The sequence below is a fragment of the Cinclus cinclus genome, chromosome 3 (genome assembly GCF_963662255.1).
Source record: "Cinclus cinclus chromosome 3, bCinCin1.1, whole genome shotgun sequence".
Taxonomy (NCBI): Eukaryota; Metazoa; Chordata; class Aves; order Passeriformes; family Cinclidae; genus Cinclus; species Cinclus cinclus.
The window spans coordinates 13,977,001-13,998,078 of NC_085048.1; the positions used below are offsets into that span (position 1 = coordinate 13,977,001).

Sequence of the window (21,078 nt, forward strand, 5' to 3'; positions counted from 1 at the left end):
TAGAATTTGCCTTCTAATCAGAACCAACTCAAGGTAAAGAAAAGGAGGCTCCAGGAGACCTTATCACTCTCTACAACCACCTGTAAGGAGGTTGGAATGAGGGGGGTGTTGGTCTCTTTTTCCAAGCAATAAGAGATAGGATGAGAGGAAACAGCCTTGAATGGCACCAGAGGAGGTTTAGATTGGATATTAGGGGAAACTTCTTCACCAAAAGGGTTGTCAAGCTTTGGAACAGGCTGCCCAGGGAAGTGGTTAAATAGCCATTCCTGGAAGTATTTAGAAGATGTACCAATGTGGCACATAGGGATGTGGTTTAGTGGTGGACTTGGCAGTGCTGGGCTAATGGTTGGAATTTATGATCTTAGAGGTCTTTTCCAACCTAAATGAATCTCTGATTCTAAGGCTTCTCAGTACTGTAGGCAAAACTGCATTTTGCCACTCCCCAACGGTAAACCAATGAATAATGGCAAAAAAATGGTATTACCATTCAGTGGTAATGGCTACTTTTCATTTTGCTTGTGATGAAAATGTGAGAGGAAGGGAAGGATAAGAAGAGAGGCAGAAAAGTCTGCTTAGCTGTAATCCTCTGGGGCTGGAGGAGATCTCATCTTGCTGGAGGCCTAGGACCTGTTCACAAGGGGTGTTACTCCCTGATGGTAAGACATGGAAGCACTGGGGCTGGACTAGCAGAGCATAGAGGAATGCAGATACCTCAAAATTGTAAAAAAACGCCCAAAACAAGTACCTGAGATTTTCCAGTGGTTTCTGTTTTACCAGCATCTGCTGACAGCTTGCCTCCCAGTGGCCAGCACTTTTTTACTGGCACTTTCCCAGAACCTCTTTCTCCTACACCTTCTCTCAGCACAAACAGGTGCCCCAATATTCCTCATCCATTTCAAGTTCTCACTACTATTAGAGAGGGAGAAACTGGAGGAAAGGATTGAAGTGGCCAATGTACTTCCATGTTAGGCTTGAATGACTTTTATGCATCTCGACAATCCCACCATCAGTGAATGTGCTAAATCAAAAATTTCAGTGCACATGTAACAGCAAGCTACTCTAATTTCAAGTAATTACTGTATAAGACTTTTCCACATTGTAAGATAAAATTAAACCATAAAATAAATTTATAAAAAACACCAAAAGAAAAAAACAAAAACAAAAAACCCAAACAAACAAAACAAACAAACAAACAAAAACCACCAAAAGCTCCACTAACTTCAAGGATACTTTTAAACTCAGGATATAAAGACAACCACTTTATGAGGACATACTTTGACTTTTCCATACATTAAAAGTTGACAAAACTAAATACATCAGGGAATTTTGCACCTCCTGTGCCACAGAAAAGATACAAACAAAAAATATAATAATGACCTTTTGCAACAGGAATCTTCTGTTGATAAACTCCTTAGCATGGATGAAAACTTCCAACAGGCTCTGCAAAGCCCTTTGCCTAGAAACCTTCAGGCTCTGTTAGACGGTGGCAGATGGCTTACTGCCAAATTTCCAAACCTTCCTAAGAACACAATATTCACTGAACCTTTTCAGTAAGGCACCAGTGTTCATATATACAGCAAGTACTTGCTATTTACACAACCCAAATGCCACCTTAAGGGTGTTTTTTTCATCTATATAATTTCTTTTCTGAATTACAGGTAGAAGAAGCAGGGGCTTCAGTTTATATCATGAACTAAACCCTACGTCTCCAATGTGATACCACATCAATGACCTTTAAGTGTCATTCAAGACACGACAGAAACGAGCGCTATTTAGCAATCTGATCTGATTAACTGACTCAATCTTCCTCATACTCACACAACAAAATTAAGAAGGAGACCTGCCTTCTTAAAGGATGGCTATTTCCCATGTATACAGGAAGAATTTTTTTCAGGCACATTAAGCTGAGCACGTCAAGAAAGATTCTACTACTGCCAGAAACAGATTTAAGTTATTACATTTTACAACATAAAAATTTATACCTTTGTGCCTAAAGGTTATGCAGTGGTGAGGACCTTAGGGAGGCTTAGAAGCTTCTCCAGACTGACATACTAATATACAAAAATATGGATAACTCTATAGTCCCATATAGTTCAAATAGATATTTTCAGCTATTGCTGTCTTTCATGATTTTGTACTTTTGCATTTCCTTTGGCTCATCTTTTCAGCAATATATGTGCTCTTAATGTAAGATCCAGTTATAAGATTATTGCTATGAAAGATTGCATTTGATACAGAATTGTAGAGTTTTACAGAAGGTGGCCTTGACTTTAATTGCAGAATGTTGTAACCACTATAAACATAAAGAAAAAAATCATATAAGACTCTAAAGCTACCTTTTAATGGATATATTTCCAATTTCAGGATCACATATATAGGCTAATAAATATTAATAGTATATTAGTGCAGCAAAGTAAAAGAATGGGAAAATAACGTGATTAAAACAAATTTTGAATATTACAATGGCAATATAAAAACCACCAAAAAAAAATCCAAACCTTTCACCACTTCAGTCCTGCGTGCAGCTCACCAATAGAACTTTTACAAAGCAGTCAAATTTCAGCTGCTCAAAAGTAAAGTAAAACCTACATACCTAAGTAGTGCAGGGAAAATACTAAATTTCACAAGTAATTTAAGAAGCGTTTTTAAGAAACTTATGTTTTGACTCACATACAGTCATTTAAAAAATGTTGGTGAATCCAGTATTCTGGCAGGTTTTGATGGTAAAAGATCGGATTTAGAAAACTAATTATTGCCCCCTGGTGGCACGTTAAGAATCAATGTAATGAAAAAGAAGCCTATTTCAGATAAGTAAGCAAATATTTTATTTTAAGAATTATGTTTTGTACAATTAATGCCTAAAAGTGTCAAAAGAATGCACAGTCATTTTAATATGTGTTAAGATAACAGTCAATTTGGTACAGTTTTCATTTTTATCTACAGGGTGATTCTAGTAAAGAATGTATGATGTTTAATTATCAGTTCTGTAAAATGTAAATAATAACATACTAGAATAAAACTCTTTATCAACAGAATGCCACAGCAAAAACTCCTGGTAGTCATGAGTTACTTCAAAATCTAATTTTCATTTAAAAGAATAGTAAGACTTTTCAGTTTTTAGTTTTCATAAAAATACAGAAAACTCTTCCTGAATCTGAATCTGTGTGGGGCTCTTCTTCTTCTCCAAGGACAGAGAAGCACAGGAACAACAGGATCTGATCTTATGACTGGCTAGAACAACAGCATGGTTAAATGTTGATGCAATGTTTTCCACATGGGTTAATACAGGAATTCATGCATCCTAATCCTCAAATTATGAGTTGTTAGCTTCCCCTGATATCTGACCAGCCAACAGCCACCAATTCCTATCCAACAACTGCTTGGCACATTCCTCACATCACCTCAAACTAATGTGGCCCTAGACATCTACTTCAAACCATTTTGCTGTTCCAGGCAGAAAAAGCTTGCTTTAATCACAGTGGGTTTACATAATCTGTAATTGCAATCATAAAATACATCTTCCAGAATACAAAAAAGAGTGAAAAATAAACATTCGTCATGGAACTATGTACATCACCACAGAGAAGTTAGCAATTACATTGCACACACAAAAATGAGCATTTTTACATTCTGGTGTAATCATATGTCCTTTCCATGATAGGAAAACCAGCACCTGGCAGCAGTCTAACCTCACCTTGCCATACTGACAACCAGCATTTGCACGATGTCTTTAAATGCACAACTCCAAATCTGCTGAAACACAGACATTCTGCCTTTGAGGAGCTTTAATACATTTTTGCCTCCTTTATTCTTATTGATTCATTAGAGTACAAGAACAACTCACCTTAGTTCTGTACTTCTCTACAAGGTGAAATATTACCATGCAAGTACCTGACTGAAAATTGGTTACTATGAAGAAAACTCCATCCTCTGTCAAGGCATCTGATACATCACTGCTGATACCATAAGCTACACTAAATGAATGTCTAACTGGAAGGGCTATGAAACACATAGTAAATGAAAACTATTTCTGTATTTTTTCAAGATAAAAGAGCATTAGATGGCATGTTTGGTATGTCATATTAGAATATGAACAAAGTTCTTCATGGCTTTGAATTCCTCATACCAGACTGGCAGTTTTACAGGTCTGATGAAATCAGGGAAGTGACTAGAAATTTCACCTGAAGTGTGGGTGGGAGAAGCAAAATAGTTCATAATTCTTTAAGCAAAATGACAGACTTACCTGCTGTAGAAGAGTTAACTGCCCTAAAGAGCAATCAAGCAATAGATGGGGTATCTAACAAGGAGCTGCCTTTTAAAGAAATGTTTTTGCCTGACAAACAAAAGTTATCTACACAATTGAAAATTTTGAGACTACTGCTGAGGTTGGCAAATGAGCAAGGCATCAGTGCTTCTAAAATGCTATCAGAAGTATGGAGGAAAGGGCAGGAGCAATGGAGCTGGGACCTGAGAAAGGATGTTGCTGCAAGGTAAATAGACAGGATTAGTTTGGACATGCCACATTTGATGGTTCCTGTCTGACCCTTCACTCACAAACCTCCTGTATTTAACTTATTCCTGACATGGGCATTCCATCCGTGTCTCCCCTGAGTGACACATAAAGCTTTGGCTGCCTTGTACTAGCAAAAAATGACAAAACCAGCTAATTTGGCAGGGAATCAGTACTAATTACTCTGACACCTATTTGCACTTTCGCTTGCTCATGCTGTTGCCTGGAGGAAAGAGAAGTCTCCCTCCTGGCAGTAACCAGTGAGGATCCTCTTCCCGAGAAGAAGCCCTGTGAGGAGCGGCTGAGGGGATGTGGCTTGTTCGGCCTGGAGGGGACCGAGGGGAGACCTCACTGCAGTTACAGCTTCCCTGAGCGGGGAAGAGAGGGACAGGCACTGTGTGATCTCTTTGGTGGCCAGGGACAGGGAATGAGGGAATGGCCGGAAGCTGTGTCAGGGGAAGTTTAGGTTGGATACTAGGAAAAGGTTCTTCACCCAGAACGTAGCTGAGCACTGGAACAGATCCCCAGGGAAGTGGTCACAGCCTGACAGAGCTCAAGAAGCATTTGGACAACATTCTCAGGCATATGGCGTGACTCTTGAGGTGTCCTGTGCAGAGCCGGGAGCTGGACTCGACGATCCATGTGGGTCCCTTCTAACTCAGCATATTCTGTGATTCCTCCCCTTAACCCAGGCTGGCCACTGCAGCGCTGAGCGCGCTCCCGCTGTCGCAAAGGCGAGGACGAGCAGACCGTGTCCTCCGCCGGCCTGGCCGGCTGACGGGAGCAAAGGAGCTGATTTGGCGCATTCCGGGGGGCGCTCGGTGAGGCGGGGGCTGCCCCGGGCTCCGGGAGAAGCCGGGAGAAGTCAGGCAGGGCGGGAAAGCGGCGCGGGGGCCGATGGGTAACAGAGGGAGAAGGCGGTGGCGCCGCGCGCGCTCCGGCGGCAGAGGGGAGCGCGCGTGCGCGGGTGCCGCCCGTTCCCGCCCCGGCGGCCGCCTCAGGCGCGCGCGGGAGCGGCGGCCATGACGGGCAGCGGCGAGGGCGGGAGCGGCTCCGCGGTGCCCCGCGCCCGGCGGCGGCTCGGAGCCTCGGCGTGAGGGCGTCTGTGCGCCCTCCCTCCTCCAGCGCCTCGCCTCGGGGTCGGCCGGGGCAGGGAGGAGGGGCCGGGCGGACATGGCTAGCCCCGGCAAGTGGGAGAGCCTGAGGCCGCTGCAGCCAGACGCGCTGCGTGTGAGTGAGGTACACGGGGGGCGGCACGGAGAGGCGCTGCCTGTGGACGGGGAAGAGGGCGGGACGGCGCTGCGGCTGCGCTCCTGCCGCGGGAGCTTGTGAGGAGGTGGCCGAGTGCCCGTCCTGCGTCCGTGGGCGGGAAAGGTGCGGCGGGCCAGGCAGCGTGGTACCCGAAAGGAGCCTTGGGGTGCTTCCCTCCCTCGTGCTGTTGGAGCGGGCTTCCCGGGAAAGGTGCTAGAATGCAAAGGGATGGCTTTTCTTGCCTGTGTTACCTGTAGCCTCTTCGTCGAGCTAAGTATGTTGTAGCTAAGTGTGAGAAAAGTGGATTACAGTGTGTTTGCTCCTCTTAACATCTGTGATCATCTTTGGTACAGCTGCCACCATTACCTTTAGCATTGCTATGAAGTAGCTGGCAAAAAAGCCTAGTTTGTAAAACTTATTTAAATACCTTTTTTAGTTAATCGTGATGATGCATACTTTTAATTTTGTGTGACTTCTTTAAATGTATTGCTTTAAAAAAAAATCTTGTCAGTTGGGCTAAAGGTTGCTTGGTAGTATTTTCTTAAAGCCATGAAAGAGTTCATGTAAGTTTTTAGGTGGGTAATTGAAGTGATGGTTGTAAGAAGCAAATGGTGTTTGGCACAGCTTCTTTATGTAGATACTTAGATGAGTTTACAATGAGTGATATTTTCCTGAATCGGCTTTTTATAAACAGGGAGTTCAATGATGTGGTAATCATTAGCAGCCTTGCCTGTGATGGCCATGGAATACTGGGTGTGAATTACACCTAGTGCAGGTAGATTGGTTTTCAGGCACTAGATGGTTGAGATCAAGACAAGAGGCCATAAACTGCCCAGCCCTAGGGATAAAAAAAGGCAGGAAGACCATGACACTGACCACGTGAGTGGAAACTGAGGCACATAGCCGAAGCCATGAACTGCCAGCCCTTTGGATAACAAAAGGGCATGAAGATGGGGGCACTGCCGAGGTGGATGAAGACAGACAGATGGGGAGACACAACAGAAGCAGAGGACTCAGGGGGAAGAGCCAGGTTTGCCTGGGTAGACTATGAGGGTATAAAAACTTAGAGGTTCCTTTATTGTGCATCCCTCTTTGTAAGTACCAGCTTGGGCTGTTTCTGTGTTGCTGCACAACACAGAATACTGAATTTATTGGATAAATTGCTTTATGGAGAGATGTCTGAGACACTGCAGTGGGAAACCTGGGGTTGAATCAGTAGGGAAACATGGCCTTAGTGTATGAATATGGTGTGTAGGGAGTCAAGTGGGCCTCCCAATAGATCACTGAGGCTGTCCATCGTGAAGGGGCTTCAGTCCCAGCAGCAGCAGTCTCTGTCACTGGAAGTGTGACTGCCTGAGAGACTCATCAATGGGCAGACTGGGAAGTTGAGAACAGTGGGCCCTGAGCCTACTGGTAAGGAAGTCTAGTAGCAAAGTGCAGAACTCAGATGCCATCTTGCACAAGTCTTCAAGACTCCAGCTTATTCTGCCAAGAAGTAGTTGAGATTTTTGGGAAAGCAGCTTTGGAAGCTGGGGGAGCTGAAGATACAGAGGTCAGTAAGGAGAAACACATTTCATCATGACAGTCGTGGCAAAAAGAACATATGCGGGCCAGACTAAAGAACAAGGATAAAAAGTTCCTGGACATGCAGATGTGATGCTTTGAAAGCCAATGTTGTAGTGTTGAAACTAGCAAGGAATGTCAAAGGTCACCATATTACAGAAATTTCCCTGTCTGACCATTAAAGAGCCACTCTTGTCAGTCACTCTCTCACTACCTGAGCTGGGACCGAGGCCCCTTTGCAGGTGTACCCCCACACTCACACAGACAAGGTCCCCTCACCAGATTGACCCCAAGTTCCCAATTGCAGTCTCAGACATTTGGATTCTTAAAATAATTTAATTTTGATACAACAGCTGGAACAAGGGCCCCAAACGAAGGAAACCTTAGGCTTGTATACCCTGTATTGGGTTTTTGTGGTCAGGTCTTGATAGCAGGTGGGAGTCTGCAGGGAGGCTTCTGTGAGAAGCTGCCAGAATTTTTCCCCCATGTCCTGCAGAGCTAATGCCAGGCAGCTCCAGAATGGATCTGTCACTGGCCAAGGCAGAGTTTATTAGAGATACTGGTAGTGTCTCTGTGATAACATATTTAAGAAGGGGAAAAAAGTTATTATACAGTTGTAATTGCAGCCAGAGAAGAGTGGAGTGAGAATCTGTGAGAGGAACAACTCTGCCAACACCAAGGTGAGTGGAGAAAGAGGAGGAGGTGCTCCAGGTGCTGGAGCAGACACTCCCTGCAGCCCATGAAGGAGACCCAGGCTGGAGCAGTTGGATGCCTGAAGGGAGGCTGTGGGAAGCCCATGCTGGAGCAGGCTTCTAGCAGGGACCTGTGGACCCATGGAGAGTGGAGCACATGCTGGAGCAGGTTGTCTGGTAGGACCCGTGACCCTTGACCCATGCTGGAGCAGGCTGTACCTGAAGGACTGCACCCTGAGGAAAAGTGATGTGCATTGAAGCAGTTGGTGAACTGTTGGTGTGGGATGGACTTGTATTGGAGAAGTTCATTGGGGACTGTCTTCTGTGAGAGGGAGCCCCATACTGGAGTAGAGGAAGTACTCTCCTCCTCCCTGAGCAGCAACAGGAACCACATTTGATAAACTAACATAAGCCCCATTCCCATGTCTCTGTGCTGCTGGTGTGGAGAGGTAGAGCTTGGGAAGGGTGGGGGAAAGGTGTTTTCTCAAGATGTGTTTTGTTTCTCATTATTCTGCTCTGATTTTATTGGTAATAAATACAGTTACTATTCTCAAGCTGAGTCTGTTTTGTCCATGATGGTATTCTTCTGGTCCTTAGCTGAACTCATTAACTTCTTGTTACATCTCTGCCCTGATCACTTGTGCAGGAGAATGATAGAGTATTTTGGTGGGTGCCTGGCAGGTTCTCTCCTAGGGCTTGTCCTGTTGATAGGTGGAGGATGTGGGCTTTATGGGCTGGAGGAAGGGGTCATCTAACACCTCATAAACCCAGGAAGTTGGAAATCAATTGTTACAGCCTTTCCTTTACCCTGCAATGGTACAGGCTGGGGGACCACCCTGTTGAAAGGACCTGGGGCTAAATGGACAGTGGGCTAACTGTGCACCTGCACCATACCCTGACATTGAGGCATCTGAGGCTGTCTTAGCAGGAGAAGAGTAAATTGAGGGAAGTGATTCTTTTCCTTACTCAGCATGTATTAGATTGCCCTTGGAATGCTGTTCCTGATTTAGGCCCAGTAGTACAGGATGGCTGTTAATAAACTCCTGAGAGAACTTTTTAAGCCACAGCAGCCCTTCAGTAAAATCATTGCAGATCCTGAGTTGCAAAGGACCCATAGGGATCATCAAGTCTGACTCCTGTCCCAGCACAGAACAATCCCAAGAGTCACACCGTGTTCCTGAGAGCACTGTCCAAGAGCTTCTTGAGCTTTGGCAGCCTTGCTGCTGCGACCACGTCCTTGAAGGGAGCCTGTTCCAATGCCCAGCCACCCTCTGGGAGAAGAACCAGGTTTTGAATATCTAACCCAAACTTCCCCTGACAAGTTTCATTCCATGCTTGCAAGCAAGCTAAGAATTTTAAAAGGTGGCCAGATATTTCACAGTTGTACATGATGGGCGACTGAAAGGAAATGGCTATGAATTGAAACAAAGGGAACAAGAGAGGTTGCAGCTTGCCTGAGCATCAGTGAGTTCAGTGGTGTTTCCTATTTTTGAAAGCAGAATGAGTTGTGCTGAGATTAAGGGCTGAAAATTCTGGCAGGAATTAAAAAGAGCATATATTCCTGCTATCTAGTGGCACTTCTTCACAGTAACAGCTGTTGAATTGTCAGAACTGCGATGGCTGTAACATCTAAAGTAGATAAGAGTATTTCATCTGAAGAAGCTCCTCCTGTAGGTAGCATTTTATGACAGTTGTTTTTTCCCTTTTTATTTCCTCAGGTACCAATGATCAACCTGAATGTGCATGAGGACGCACAGCTTGTGAAAAGTAAGTTGCTATATGTCGTGTGAAAATTAATCTTGCAGTATTTCATGCCTTTCTGCAATGTGAGTACATGCTGTAGACAAATGAAAAATTGTATTTAGTATCAGCAGAGCAGGAAAAATGCTGAACATTGACTGAAATAATAGATGTGAAGCAATACATTCTTTATGGATTTTCCTCTTCAGATTTGTTGCAAGTGTACCTTCCCATTGCTATATAGAAAATAATGTACAGGAAAAGTAAGTTAGAAAAAACTGGAACAACATACTATCAAATGCTGGGTTTCAGCTGGTGTTAATAAATATGCAAAGAAACTTGGGTGAATTTTTGGATGTTGGGGTTTTTTTGTTTATTTTCTCACCAGTTGAATTGTTGCTCACATTTCACAGCAATGAAGTCCAAAACTGTCACTTTGTATTAAGGAGTGCATGATCTTGCAGCCATGGAATTGGTGTGATACATTATGAGTAAAAGTGTGTATCTCATTCATCTTGGGAAAGATACTGATGGCTGGAGTAGAATGTTGTCCAGGGTACTTTTTTACACAGACACCTTTTCTTGAAGCATTAGACTGGATTATTGCTCAGGGACACACATTGATCAGATGAAATACCTCGTTTGATTTATGGGAGAAAAGACAAGTAACAGCAGAATTGGCAATCTTTTCTTGACTGGCATCTTATGAGTGTGTGCATATCATGACTTCTTTGTGCCTCAAAAGCAGGTGCTTTTTTGTGTGTTTTGCATACATAAATAACAATCTCAAGTTATTCATCAGTGACTTCTACTGTTTCTGCAAATATGTTGGTAATGGACACGTATAGCACAGGAATCTCTTAAACCAGGGTGTCAGGCTAGCTGTAGATCTTTGTAGCATTAGTAAATCAAACAATGGAATGACCACTTCTTTCACTCTGAGACCAAATATGCAGACAAACTCTGTTTGCACTACCAACTTCTTCAGTTGCAGAACAGATTTTGGTCATGGCCAGGCTGAAATAGTCCTGAAACCAAGCTGATTCCTGAACTATGCCTAGTGATTACATGGGAGGTCTAATGGTTAAACTAGACCAAAAAGGAGAGAAAAAATATTCTAACAGTGTCATGAAGCAGAGATAGAGCTGCATTTCTCTGGAAGCACCTCAGCACTATCTGTAGTTAATGAAAGGTTTCATTGGTATTTGTTCACTGATCTGATCTCATGTCCTGTAGAACATACAGTTACGCAGTTATTAATGTCCATACTAGCAGTGTGGAGTCATGAATGTTGAAAGCACAAAAAATGCATGCTTGCTATTTAGATAAACTCATTGTGAACAAATGAAGGTATGTGTAGCTAATAGGCTTTATATGGTGCCGTTCCAATGTCAGCATTAAAAACTGCAGTGCTTCCAGACTTTTATCTTCATTGTTACTTCATCACTATCACTTTTTTTTAAGGGATACTTCATGCTTATGTAGTGGCTTACCCTAAACATTCTACCAAAACTTTACAGAAACTGTGGGAGGCAAAAGGCCTCGATTTGATGCATCCTTGGTGCTTCTGACACGAAGGTTCATGGCTCTTCTCAAAAAAGCTCCAGACGGTGTCCTTGATTTAAATGAAGTTGCAACAACACTTGGAGTACGAAAACGAAGGGTGTATGACATCACCAATGTGCTGGATGGAATTGACTTGATTCAGAAAAGATCTAAGAATCTTATCCAGTGGATGTGAGTTGGCTTTGAAACTTAATAGTTTCTGAAACAGTAAATCCCAACAATGTTGAGTAATGTTTATAACTTTGAGAGTATCTTTAAGCATACTGAATTACTTACCATAGTTAATATTTTAAGTTCTATATCCTTATGCTGTGTGAATTACCTAATCTGCTAACAAGTATCAAGTGCAGAAGTACATGGAAGCATATTTCAGCAGAATAAAGGATGCCAGAGTTCCTTATTGTTTTCTGTTAGTATACTTGATGTTTAATAAACAGACATTGATTTATATAAACATAATAGACAACTTTCATATTCTTCTAGAGGTAACAATCTTGACCAAGTTGTTGGAAAAGCACCAGAGCAGCAAAACCTTAAAGATGAACTTTCTGACTTGTCAGCCATGGAAGAAGCTCTGGATGAATTAATCAAGAATTGTGCTCATCAGATATTTGAACTAACAGATGACAAAGAAAATGCAAAATATCCTTTCAACTCTTGCAATATTTTAACACATGGTTTTGGTTGTGTATACTCGCGTGTCTATTAAGGAGTGTAGGCCGATACCACAAATATGCAGTAGTGCTTGATAATGAGTTTTATAATAGCAAGCTTTTTGATTGTTTTGTATTTGAGAATGCCAGCCGTGTGCCTTGCTTTGCAGTATCATGGGCACTCTGGCCTGTCCTCAGAGGAGTGCTGTTTGTGTGATCTTTCCACTGCAGAAGAATGAAGTGGGGCAATAGTCTTAGTACCCTGACCATCACCCTGTTCTCTCTGAGCTGTGTCAGGGGCAGGTCTTGACCTACCAGTGAGCTGAAGCTGCTTAGTCAGATGACAAAGAGGGCTCAGAATGAAGTCCCAGTGGCCTGTCACCAAGGAGATATAATGGTATGTCGGTTGTGTCCTAATACTCTTCTCTCTTGAAAGAGATCCCAGTGCAGTTTGGACTTTCAGATGGGTTTTGACAATAGAAAAGAGAATTAATTTTCTTATATGGCATAAAGATTGAATTTTGGCTTTGGGTTACAATAAAATATTATTTAGCTCCCTTGTTTGGCAGGATGTTAAGGTGTGTGCACAAATGAAATGTGCTCATTTTTTTTACACCTTACTGGTTAAGAAAATAGTTTTATAGTGTCTCACGAAATTATTCTCATCCTATTAGAAAACAGAATGATTTATGTTTGTATGTAATGAATGTATGTATGTTTCTGAAGAACAATATTCTCTCTGCTTTGTAGACTTATGACAATATCTATGAAAACTGTTGGGGTTTTTATAACATTGAATGTATTTTTCAAAACATTTTTCCTTCCTGGAAATACAGAAAATTATTTTTCTACCATTAGCTGATACTTCATTTTACAAAGCTAATATTAACGTCTGCTGAATTGTTGATCAATTTGCTGGAGCTGGTATTCTGTCTCAACAGATCTTCACATCACACTCTTTGCTTCTACTCATTAGCAAATTACAGAATTTACAAATTACAAATTTACAGAATCCTTGACCAATGTATACACTAGCTTATGTGACCTACCAAGATATCCGAAGCATTCAGGCATTTCAGGAACAGATTGTGATCGCGATCAAAGCTCCAGAGGAAACCAAATTGGAAATACCAGTTCCTAAAGATGTAAGTGTTACACATTTTTCCTAAAGGAACAAAAGTTCCCAATTTTGCTTTTGTGCAGCAGCAGTCAGTAATTGATTTCCAGTTTCTTTGTCATGCAGATAGTGGTAGTTCATTGTTCTTGTGTTACACTAAACAGTGCTGCAGGTTTAATAGTCTTAGAAACTTACTTGCTGTATTTTTATTTTTGCCTAAATTATTAAGCCATAAATGTATCTGAGCATTAGCTACCTGGTTTTGCTAGAGAGAATGGAACAGCTGGAATAAAGTATGCAATGTACAGTATGGTTGGAAAAAAAAACATTTTGTCACTCTGGTAGATCATATCTACAGGGATTTTTCATAGAGTGGGGCTGTGCCCTGTCCTCACTCCACGGTGCAATACACACAGCTCTGTTCTCTTCTCACAGAGGAGCCAGACCCTTGCCCCCTGCACCCAGCAGTGCTGCAGCTGCACAGTGGGGCCTGTGTACTGGGAACCCACTGTTGGTAGTGCTCGGAGAGGGCAAATCCTGGAAGGCAGCCTAAGATAACAAACTGAACTTTAATTCAGACTTTTTTGCATGAGCATTTTTGATAGTCTTCAAAATTGCATGGTCATTGAAGTTGCACATTCATCAAAAATGAAAGCTTGTTAGCTTAATTCTGCATAATTGTCCTACAAATGTATGTATGTAATAGTAATAATTTATGTGGAAGTAGCAACACAATTTTAAATAGCTACATTTCTGTGTTTGTTCTGTTCTTAATCTATTGTCTTTAAAAATAGATAAAGAATATGTAAGATTTGTTCTTTGGCTTATATGCAAATTGCTGATTTATAGGATCACATAGAAGTACATGTGAAGAGCACAAAAGGACCCATTGATGTGTATCTATGTGAGGTGGAAAAAGAGAAGCCAGATGGCAAAACCTGTGAAGATATGGATACTGTCACTAGTGAAACTGAGACAACATTTTATCCTGATGAGGGTAACGTCCTCCTTTTACATTTTTATCCACATGGGGTTGCTTTTTTGGTTTTTTTGGTTTTTTTAAGATTGTTGTATAATTCTGATAATGTGGTAAGCTGTACTGTTGAACAAGTATGATTACTTGATCATAGTTTGTGGGCCAAGATGTATGGGAGTATGAGAAACATCTGGAAGAGAAGTCTGTGCTGTTGTGTTACCTCACAGCAGCAGGAGGTCATAGAGTCAGGAACGTGCACATAGAGCAAGGCACTCTCATTCCCTGGCCTTTCCCTTCACCTTTTGCTGCTTTTCTGTCAGGGCTGTGCTCTGTGGATGGAGCAGTGTGTGTCAGCTCCTAGCTGCTGCACTACAGAGTCCTGCTCAGCTGAGACTGTTGCAATGAGAGTTATGATGCTGTTTTAAATGAGAACTGTGCTGCTGCTCGCTCCTGCCCTACGGGAGGGCAGACAGAAGAGGGGATGTGGTATTTTAATCTAAAACAAGATTGGATGGAATAGAGACTCTGAAGAACCCTAGTGCTACAGGATGTTGTTGCTTAAAAATAAATGTGGCAGGAATTGCTGTAGCTCAGAACACAAAGAGATAAATTATTTTTATACGTGCTGCTTTATAAGTGAAGGGAAGAGTTGACTTTTTCATCCTAGGCATTTTTTTTACTTAATTTTGCCTGTGAAAAAACTCAGAATTGCATTTTCTACAATTAGAGTAATCACATTCCTTTTAAATTTTTCTTTTTAAGTGAGATCTCCGATGGAAGAGAAAAAACTTGAGATGCCAGATTAATTACAACCCAAAAATCTAATACAGAAAATGTAAATATCTGTGTTATATGGCTTTTCCAAAGCTTCTTGGATCTGCAGACTTCGGAACCTGAAATGTTCCAAAATGTTTTAAAAAGCTAGCAGTGGATTGGTTGAGTTGCTTTCACAGGATTGCTTATCTTCCCAAGTCAAAAGACAACAGTTTCTGGAGTTGCATTTAGGAGCTTTCTCTTAATTGCATGCGACCTACAGAACTTTGGGAAAACAGTATTTTTACCTTATAATAATTACTTCCAAATAATCAATTACTTCCAAAAAGGAAGGTTGGAGAACTCTTTCTGTAATGGTCCACAATCTGTGTAAGAATGTATAAAATGAAGAAATGCACTTTTCAGTTCTGAGGCTGCACTACTAAGCAAGACTGTCATATATGAATATAAGAAGGAACTGGTGTATTGGAAGCCTTTGCTATAAAGAACAAGATTTAAATATCCTGAGAGTTATGCCTTACACTGTGTAGGTGCTGTTTGCATCCAGCTCTACAGGAACTATGGTATCAACACTGAAGTGAAATAATTGGGCTTTGTGTACATACTTGTATCATTTTTAGGTAGTTACTGATGTACATTTATTGAGATGGTTTGCATTTCTGCCTTTGTACAGCAAAGATATTAAATAAGCTTACAAAAATCTGAAATAGTCTAATGAAACATGTTGGGTTGCCTTTGCTGCAATTCACTGAGTAACTACAAGCATTTTAAATTATGTGAAAATTTAAAATCTGTTTTTCATGGTGCTGTCAGGTAACACTTAGATCTAGACCTTGTGATGCCACAGTACTGTAGCAGTTTTCAAAAGAATGATCAATAACTACTTAAATTGGTCCCTTCCATACATGCAAAGCTTTAGCCGAGTATCATGATGTCTTTGTGGCTCAGCTTGCAAAAATATGTAAAATGCTTTAGAACTACGTCTGTATTATCCATCTTTTGTATCCATAAAACAAAGCTGTGGAATTTGGATACTGGATTTTTTAAGGGAGTGAACTGTCACTGTACAGATGCTGTTCTTGGGCTTGATTCAGTATCAAACTGTACACCAGAACTTTCTGTAGGGGTGGGGTGGGTTAGCAGGTTTGGTTTTAAATGGGAAGTCCAAGTCCTTATTTCCTGTTAACACAATATTAACAACTATAAATCTACTCAAAAGTGAGAACATCAAAGCTAATTAACCCCTGAATGTTCTAGCCAGCAACTCGACAGCTATTTTAGACAGATGAAGTGAAATTAAATGCCCTATGTTCTGCAGTACAAATAAGGTGGCACAGGTGATACTGATGAGCATAAATATACCTAAATACAGACTGAGAGTTAATTCAGTTTTCCACAAGGTTCCCTAATTCCCTAAATCTGCAAGGTTCCCTAATTCAAAAAAATGCAAAGTACTATACTATGCAGACTGGGGGGAAATGCCAAGTGTAAGCTTGTGTCAGAAAGCAATCATGAATTTTTTTGTATGTCCTACCAACTTCTGGCTCCAGAACACAGGACTTTGATATAGGATACTATTTTTCTGTCTATGAAATTTAAACTATAGGCTGAGCTGTAATAATAACAAATGAAAGCAAAGTGACAGCCCAGTTAATACATAGACTATGGTAAAAATGAGGAAGGTGCTCTTCCAGTGAATCTGGGAGTGAGGATAAAAACTAAGAAAGTTTTTTGGTTTTGTTTTTGGTGTGTTTTTTTTTTTTTTTTTTTTTTTTTTGCCACAGAAAGATTGTCCTTTTCCTTCAGTGACTGGTGTCTTTTCAGATGGCAAACTCTATTTGATGTTTTACATTGCTGCTCTGTTTTGGTGGGTGGGGAGGTCTGCCAAAGAGAAGGATTGATTCCCCCTACACTAATTCAGCAATTCAGGAAAATGTTTGCCATAAAATGTGTAAAAAAATTCCAACACTTACAACTAATTCTGAATGCTGCATGTTGAGGTGGGTTTTGTGACATGATCATAAAATCCTAGAATGATTAGGGTTGGAAGAGATCTTAAAGATCATGTAGTTCCAACCCCCTGCTTTGGGCAGGGACATCTTCCCCCTACATCATAGAATTATTAAGGTTGGAAAGACCTCCAAGACCATCAACTCCAACCTTTGACCAAACACCACAACATCTACTAGACCATAGCCTTGAGTGTCACATCCAGTCGTTCCTTGAACTCCCCCAGGGATGGTGACTCCACCACTTCCCTGGACAGTCTGTTTCAGTGCTTCACAATTCTTTCAGTGAAGAAATTCTTCCTGATGTCCAACCTGAATCCCCCTGGTGCACCTTGAAGCCATTTCCTTATATCCTGGTTGCTCAAAGCCCCACCCAGCCTGCTCTTGAATACTTCCAGGGGTGATAAGGCATCCACAGCTTCTCTTGGCAACCTGTCCTAGTGCTTCTCCACCCTCATAATAAAGAATTTCTTCCTCATATTTAATCTAAAACTAACTCTTAGCCATTACCTACCTTATCTAAGAGTAAGGAAGTATATTTTTACAAAATAACCATCTTAAAAATGTTAAGGAAGTCAATCTTCAACAGCAGAACAATTAATTTAAATGAAACATTAGGATTTTTCATTTTGAACAAATCTCTAGTGATTGTTTTTCCTTACTCATTTGTACTGGTTTTCTAGCAGTAGAATTAATTTTTTAGCCACACAATTGTCACAGTGAAATGGAAGAAGCTGTAATATGACAATTATGGTATTGTTATTTTATTAAATACATCTGTTATTTCAACAGTGCACCTTCAGTGGAACGAATGGACTTTTGAAGATTAAACCACTGCTTTTACTGCTTGGTTCCATAAAGTATTACCCATTGGTGATCCTGGAAAACAATGTACTGTATAAGCTCAGTGCACTAGCTGAAAAGATTCAACTTGGACTTGAAAAATTCCTGAGTGATGCTGAACTTAGAAGTTACAAGTTTGCCTGTGAATGTGACAGGACCTTACTCTGAATCTATGTAATAATGCTAGATTTTTTTCTGAGAGATTATTATTTTTGTTGAGTCCATATCTGTCCATTTTCAGTATATGTGTATGTGTAAGAAGCTCTCTTGACTGTTTGAGGACTCTAATAAATTAAAAGTTTCTAATACTGTTTTTGTCTTGCCTTCAATAAGAACGGCTAATCATCTACATGCGTTAATCATCAATAGCAACAGCCAGGATCCATAATTATGACATACCTGGTTTTGCTGACTCTTAAAAACTGCTGCAGGTTGCCAGTTCAGCCTTTATTTAGTGTGGGAAATCACTTGTCAGAATTGTGAGATGTGAATTACAGTTTTAAATAATGTGATTTTTAAAGAAGAGAAAAAATTCCTGCAAATTACTGTCTGTTGGAAAGCATTTGAAAGCCAGCACTTTCTTCATTTTGAATGATCTTTTTGGTATGTGTGAAGAGCGTCATTTATAAGCATAATTAAACACTGATTTAAAAAGTCACTTTAGCTTGTCCTTGTCAGAGGCAAAGTTCACTTGCTGGCCAGGCCATGAGCTGCTCCCAGTGTGCTGGGGCTGGCTGCAAGTTGTAAACCCTTGTATTCCGTGATCCTGGTGCATGGGCTGGCCCTGGCACTCTGCTGGGACCTCAGTAACTGCTAAAGGGTTTTTTTTAGAACACGAATCTGCTATTTTTGGTTCCACTTCTGATCTGCCTGACGCAACTTGTGAGAAGTGTATTGAGGTTAAAATCATATAGACTGCACTTGGTTGTGTATGTTATATAAATCTAGACAAGGCTTCTCACTGTTTATAGAAGTTTACTGAAGGTCTGGGATACTCATTTGTTGAAAAGCACGATCTGTGTTCTGAAGGAAATATGATGTTTGCAGAGAAAGGGCCACCTAGTTCTCTCCATGTGCGACATGGGTCTGTCCTTCCCTGCCGCCCCTTGCTGGCAGACAGTGGGTGATCTGAGGGCCTGGAGCTGTGCTCTCCAGACACCCACCATGTGGATGTGGGCTGATGGGAGCTTCTCACCATGTGATCCATGAATGAGGTGGTGTTTGCGATTGCCTCTAGGTTAAGGGACAGGCTTATAGAAGACAATCCTAGAAGCTGTAACAGCAAATTCAAAGATCCAAGCTCAGCACATTGCAACTCTTTTTTTTTTATTGACGTGTATTAGGGCACTGTGGGGGTGTATGCCCCTACCCTGGCCACACTATGTTCTCAGAAATGGTCATTAGGCCTCAGCCTTGACAAAGATCAGCTGGCTGAGCTCTTTTGAGCTTATCAGAAACACTCTTCTCCCAGGAACTTCTGCTGTCTAACAAGTTCCTGTGTTTTAATGAACAGCCTTGGAAACTTATTTTTGTTGCCTGAACAACAACCTAAGTGGAATAATATTTTTGTTATCAAACTTTCAAAGAATTGTGGCCAGGATGGAAAATTACTGTGACTAAAGCCAACTCTCTTGCAACCGTATAAACACCAGTCCAAAGTGAGATCCTTGGAGCTCTCCTGGACTGCAGTTGGCTGTGGCCAGCATCTCCCTCTTGGATCCTTGGAGCTCTCCTGGACTGCAGTGGGCTGTGGCCAGCATCTCCCTCCTGGGGCCAGTGAACTCTCAGGATTGCTGTACTCAGAGGATTGCCAAACAATGATGGACCCTGGGCTGATACATCAATTCCTCAAGGCTCAACCATTGAGAAGATGCAAAGACATCCAAAGTGAGTACTTCCCTGAACTTGAGGGGAATTTTTCACATGCATATGCCTACTACAGACTCTTAATGTTTGTGTGCCTGTGTGAGAGAACAAAATTTTAAGGGATAATGACTCAAAATATTGTCCATTTGTGGAGATACCAGGGTGCTTTGCCTGACTGGGAGGTGGAGGAGGCAAGGTTTTGGATGTGCAGTGGTTAACCTCTGATGTGATAAGAGAAGGGTGAATGGTGTGCTATGAATGAGACAGGAGACAGGTCCTATGGACATGGGATGGTGCCTTTTGTCATGCTAAGGTGCTCTCCCTTGCGCAGACCACTGGGTTGTAGTGTGCACTCACGGCCCTTCTCCCCTCAGGAGAGTACTGGGACATTCACTTGTGGCCTGAGGGTGTTCATGTCTGCTGATAGGCCATAATTGACTTAGCTGCCAGTGTGATGGACAGCAGTGTTGTCTCAGATGATGTCAAGGATTCCCGGTGTCCCATGATCCACAACATTACCCCATCCACTGTGAAGCTCCCCAGCCCAGGGGAGGTACCTGGGCATTCTGGGTACCTGAACCTGAATGAATATAAACTCAACATACGTTGTGTTTTGCAGATTATCCCAGGGGCTTTTCCTCACCACTTCTTCAGGACTTCCCTCACCACCCAAAGGATCCAGCGTGCAATCACCACTTCAACCAAGTCTGTGGAACAACCAAAGTCTCATCACAGAGCCTATAGGTGGCAAGATCTTCACGCTCTTGTCCTCTATCTCCTTTCTTTTCCCCTGTACATGTCCCTGGATGAGGTGGTTGTGCTTTCATATTGCAGTGCTTTCATATTGTTATAGTACTACAGATAATAACAACCAAAATGGAAATGGCTACATACCTGTTTTCCTTTGTTTTCCTTTCCTTATTTGTTCTACAATAAACGCTTCATGTGTGTATTTACAAACACTGATTACTCAGTGTCATTTCACTCTAATCCACCCCAAGGGATCTACTAGCAAGAACCTGGGTTACCCTCACCTTCTGCAGTGGGTAATAACACATGTGAGTGTGAATGTGACATAGCGAATGTACTAGGAATGTTCTCCTAAATTCTTAAGTAGTTTAAATTGTAGTAAGTCAGCCTGTAAGTCAGTTGTGATATAGTAAATTCTATATGAATCTATTGCTAAATTGCCTCATTTCAGTTATCTATTAAGTACTGCTAACTGTTAAGATTAAGTCCTATTTGGCCTTTAGGGATAAACTCTTAGTGAAGTCCAGCCTCAGTTTAGCTCAGGGGTCTTCTATGAACCCTGTGGCTCTACAGGAGGGTCTTCTGTATTCCTTTTAATCCTTACCTCTTCCTATCCTTTCCTCTTCCTCCTTCTCCCCCTGAACTCCATGTATATATTTTTGGGTTTATTTTTGTTTGGATGGATTGATTTTGGATTTTTGTTTGCTTCTTCTCCATAAGTTTTAACCATCTGGTAAGTAGTAGAGTGAACCTTGCCAGCAAACTTTG

General features: G+C 41.6%; 1 protein-coding gene across 2 annotated transcripts; it reads left to right on the top strand.

The window, feature by feature from the left end:
- The first annotated feature begins 5,570 nt into the window (after positions 1-5,570).
- E2F6 (E2F transcription factor 6) lies at positions 5,571-15,963 on the top strand. Of its 2 annotated transcripts, XM_062488475.1 has the most exons (7): positions 5,571-5,749; positions 9,735-9,783; positions 11,277-11,493; positions 11,806-11,964; positions 13,006-13,120; positions 13,942-14,089; positions 14,831-15,963. In XM_062488475.1, the coding sequence occupies exons 1-7, from the start codon at positions 5,684-5,686 to the stop codon at positions 14,872-14,874; spliced, it is 798 nt and encodes a 265-aa protein (XP_062344459.1). In that variant the 5' UTR covers positions 5,571-5,683; the 3' UTR covers positions 14,875-15,963. The 2 variants fall into 2 exon arrangements, with proteins under 2 accessions (XP_062344459.1, XP_062344458.1); XM_062488474.1 differs by lacking the exon at positions 14,831-15,963 and having other exon boundaries at positions 13,942-14,315.
- The last annotated feature ends 5,115 nt before the right edge of the window (positions 15,964-21,078 follow it).